Here is a 3100-nt window from a genome sequence, read left to right on the forward strand (position 1 = left end):
TTTTTTTTTAAGATTAACGAAGAAATGTATATCAAGAATATTTTTTATTCCCAAACCATGTAGGTTTTAGTGTTTCACAAAATTCTACGTACATACAATTTTATGAGAAAAAATATATAAGAAACATCGACATAAGATGATTGATAGAGTTCCACATTGCACAGCTTTTAGTCTATCTGGCAATGAACAAGTCAGTTTTTGTCTACGTCTTGGATTGTGAGTCTAGTGCAAGTGCTTCATTATTATATTATTTTGTGCATCTCGTTAAAGAAATCTCTTTTAAACGTGTCCAAATTAAATTGCCCATAGTGTGAAATTTCGGTTTTTACATAAATAAATAAATAAATAAGAGCGCAAAATTCCAAAACCTTCCCTACCTTCAATCGAAGTGGATTGAATAACAGCAACTTTAAGAACACCATCTAAACGTATTTTTGCTGAACGAAATATTTATTTATTTTTTTATTTATTCAATTTTTGAGTCTGTGTTTCGCTATCTAAATGTTTAACTTTCCTTTTGTCATCTGTGTAGATCTTTGCTACATATGTATAATGTGATATATATTTTATTCTTATTTTTGTTTTAAGTAATCTGTATTTATTTTTAACCGACTTCACAAAAAGGAGAAAGTTATCAGTTCGTGTTTTTTATATATGTTACCGCATAACTTTGGACCATGTTGACCGATTTCAATAATTCTTTTTTTAAAGGAAATGTGTTACCTTACAAGTCCCATACTGATTTGGTTTAAATCCGATCATATGATCATGAAGAAATTAACGATAGTTTTAAATTTTTATATGAGAATTTAAATCGGTTTTTTTTTTTTTTTGCTTAAAAATGAATGTGTATTTTTACTAGTATGTTTAATCTCTGTTTTGAACTATAAAAGATCTGTGATCTTATTGTACTAATGCTTTTTTCTCTTAATAAATGAAATGAAATAAAAATGAAAAAACTAACTCGTACAATATCACTTATATATGTAAAAAATTAATCATGTATAGGATCAAAGAACAACCAGCTTAGCCAGGTAATAATATCGGGTTTGGCCGGTAACAGATATAAAAAATGGCTTTCTATTTAATATAAAGGCAATAATTCAATTACAAAAAAAAAACGCACGATTAACTGATACATACTTAAAATTGTGCACATCAGCACATCACCATTGATATACATGTGATGGGTTTAGAGTTGGAAGGGGATACGATAATGGAGGATAGGAGCGTGGATTTTCTCTGCGGAAAATAAATTGAAACTAGGTATGAAATTTGTTTACCCTTCTATTTTTCCGGTTTTTCTATAAGAAATCACCCACCATAAAATTATACGTGTATCTAATACGCAATAACAGCAATACTAGCCACTTACCTCTTTTGATCGTTCATGCTTATCCTTTTCCCTTGACGATCCTTGTTTTTCATTGTCCTCGTTCTTGTTTTTTCTTGTCTTTTCTGACGCGTGATTTAGTTGTTGTTTTGACGAACTCGTATACTCATTTTGATTTTCACCCCTGGCACTGTCTTTTTTTTCCCTGGAATCGGCACCACTTTTATGATGCGACATTTTGGGAGAGGTAGTTTTTACATCCCTGCTTGAGCTTTGTTTCTCACTTCGCTCGCGACTTCGTTCTGACTTCTCTTTTGACGATTTATGTTTATCATTTTCCAAATTCTTTTCCTCGTTATCACGTTCACTATGTTTGGATTTTTTCTCAGAATAAATTTCTTTTTCCTCTTGCTCAATGCGTCTTTTTTGTTTCGATGACGATTGCTCATACGAACTTTTATTTGACTTATCTTCGTTATGAGACTTAGATCTATAGTCAGAACTACTTTTATTCTTATGCATTGATTGCTCCTCTTTAGATGTATTTTGACTTAATGTATTTTTTTGATGTTGTTCTTGGGATGTACCTTTGCCTTGAGTATGGTTTTGATTATAGTGATCATCATCACTTGACCCGTGCCCATTGGCATTGTTCCCGTCATCGTCATCGTCACCTTGACAGTTATTAGCTTCGGGTGGTTCTTCTTCCGCTGCAACCATGGCCTTCCACTTGGTGACCAAAGCCTTTGCAGCAACACCGATTTCTCCATTATATTTTCGCAACGAATTCACAGTTTTACCAACGCCAGTCTCTTGTAAATGCTCCACCCTTACAGGCAGTCTATACAGCTTGTTAATACAATGCAAAAGCTAGAATGTGAGATTATTTTGATCAATTATTAATCAAATAGTCTTAAAAATTATTCGCAGACTAAACAAGATAATAAAAAAAGTTAAATTCATAAATATACATATGTACATACATACAGATGCTTGCAGGTAGGAAGTTTTTTATATCCATGTTGACTTGGAATTTTAACTCCTCAAAGAGTAACTTAATACATACCCTTTAAACCAATATAAAGTATATAATGAAAATGGTGGACTATGTATTCACGAGAAAAGCCATGCATAAGTATGGACATACATATGTGCATATACATATACATATGTGAGTGTGTACATACGTACGTATGTATGCGACTTAATTTTTTCAGGTAATATCTGAAGGTTTACCACCTGCCGTTGTGCTTAGCTAGTACATATTTACATACATATACGAATATATGTTGCAAAAATAAAATATTATTTCTTTCTTTGTAAAGCTATGCAACTCTAAAACTGACAATATACTTAACTAAATTGGTAAAGACACGATGTTTAAATGTTTAGCCAACTTCAATAATATAAGGTGCTTTTCGACCTTGATTTACTTTTAAAGTGATATTATGCATTTTATATTTCATATCGCACACATTATACATATATATGTACATATTTACATACATAAATATGTAAGTACGATGATTTTTGTGAGAATTCGGGGAAACTTTTTGCACTTTATGACTTTATTCATATGTACATACATATTAACAAACATGCAGTTCTTAAATTTTATTTTATTTCAATATGCTATTAATAAATTTAAAGTTTTTTGTAATATTCAATATCTACTTACTCTGCCTTCATCGTCCTGGGAATGCTCGATACTCCGTTGGTAATGTTGAATTACACTTAATATTGATGCAGAAGACATTTTTCTACCTC

At 31.2% G+C, this 3100-nt stretch overlaps 1 protein-coding gene across 3 annotated transcripts in view; it reads right to left on the reverse strand.

Moving 5' to 3' along the window:
• LOC118737829 (transcription elongation factor B polypeptide 3) overlaps positions 1-3100 on the reverse strand; it is a 7001-nt gene that overhangs the window by 3421 nt on the left and 480 nt on the right. For all 3 annotated transcript variants that reach the window (XM_036468609.1, XM_036468610.1, XM_036468608.1), the window contains 2 exons: positions 3012-3097; positions 1376-2203 (listed from right to left, as the gene is read on the reverse strand). In XM_036468609.1, the coding sequence (XP_036324502.1) occupies positions 1376-2203; positions 3012-3089 (906 nt within the window). In that variant the 5' untranslated portion in view covers positions 3090-3097. The remainder of the gene's footprint in view (positions 1-1375; positions 2204-3011; positions 3098-3100) is intronic.

Source organism: Rhagoletis pomonella, unplaced genomic scaffold (assembly GCF_013731165.1).
Source record: "Rhagoletis pomonella isolate Grant_MI unplaced genomic scaffold, Rhpom_1.0 Rhpom_scaffold_00004, whole genome shotgun sequence".
Classification (NCBI taxonomy): Eukaryota; Metazoa; Arthropoda; class Insecta; order Diptera; family Tephritidae; genus Rhagoletis; species Rhagoletis pomonella.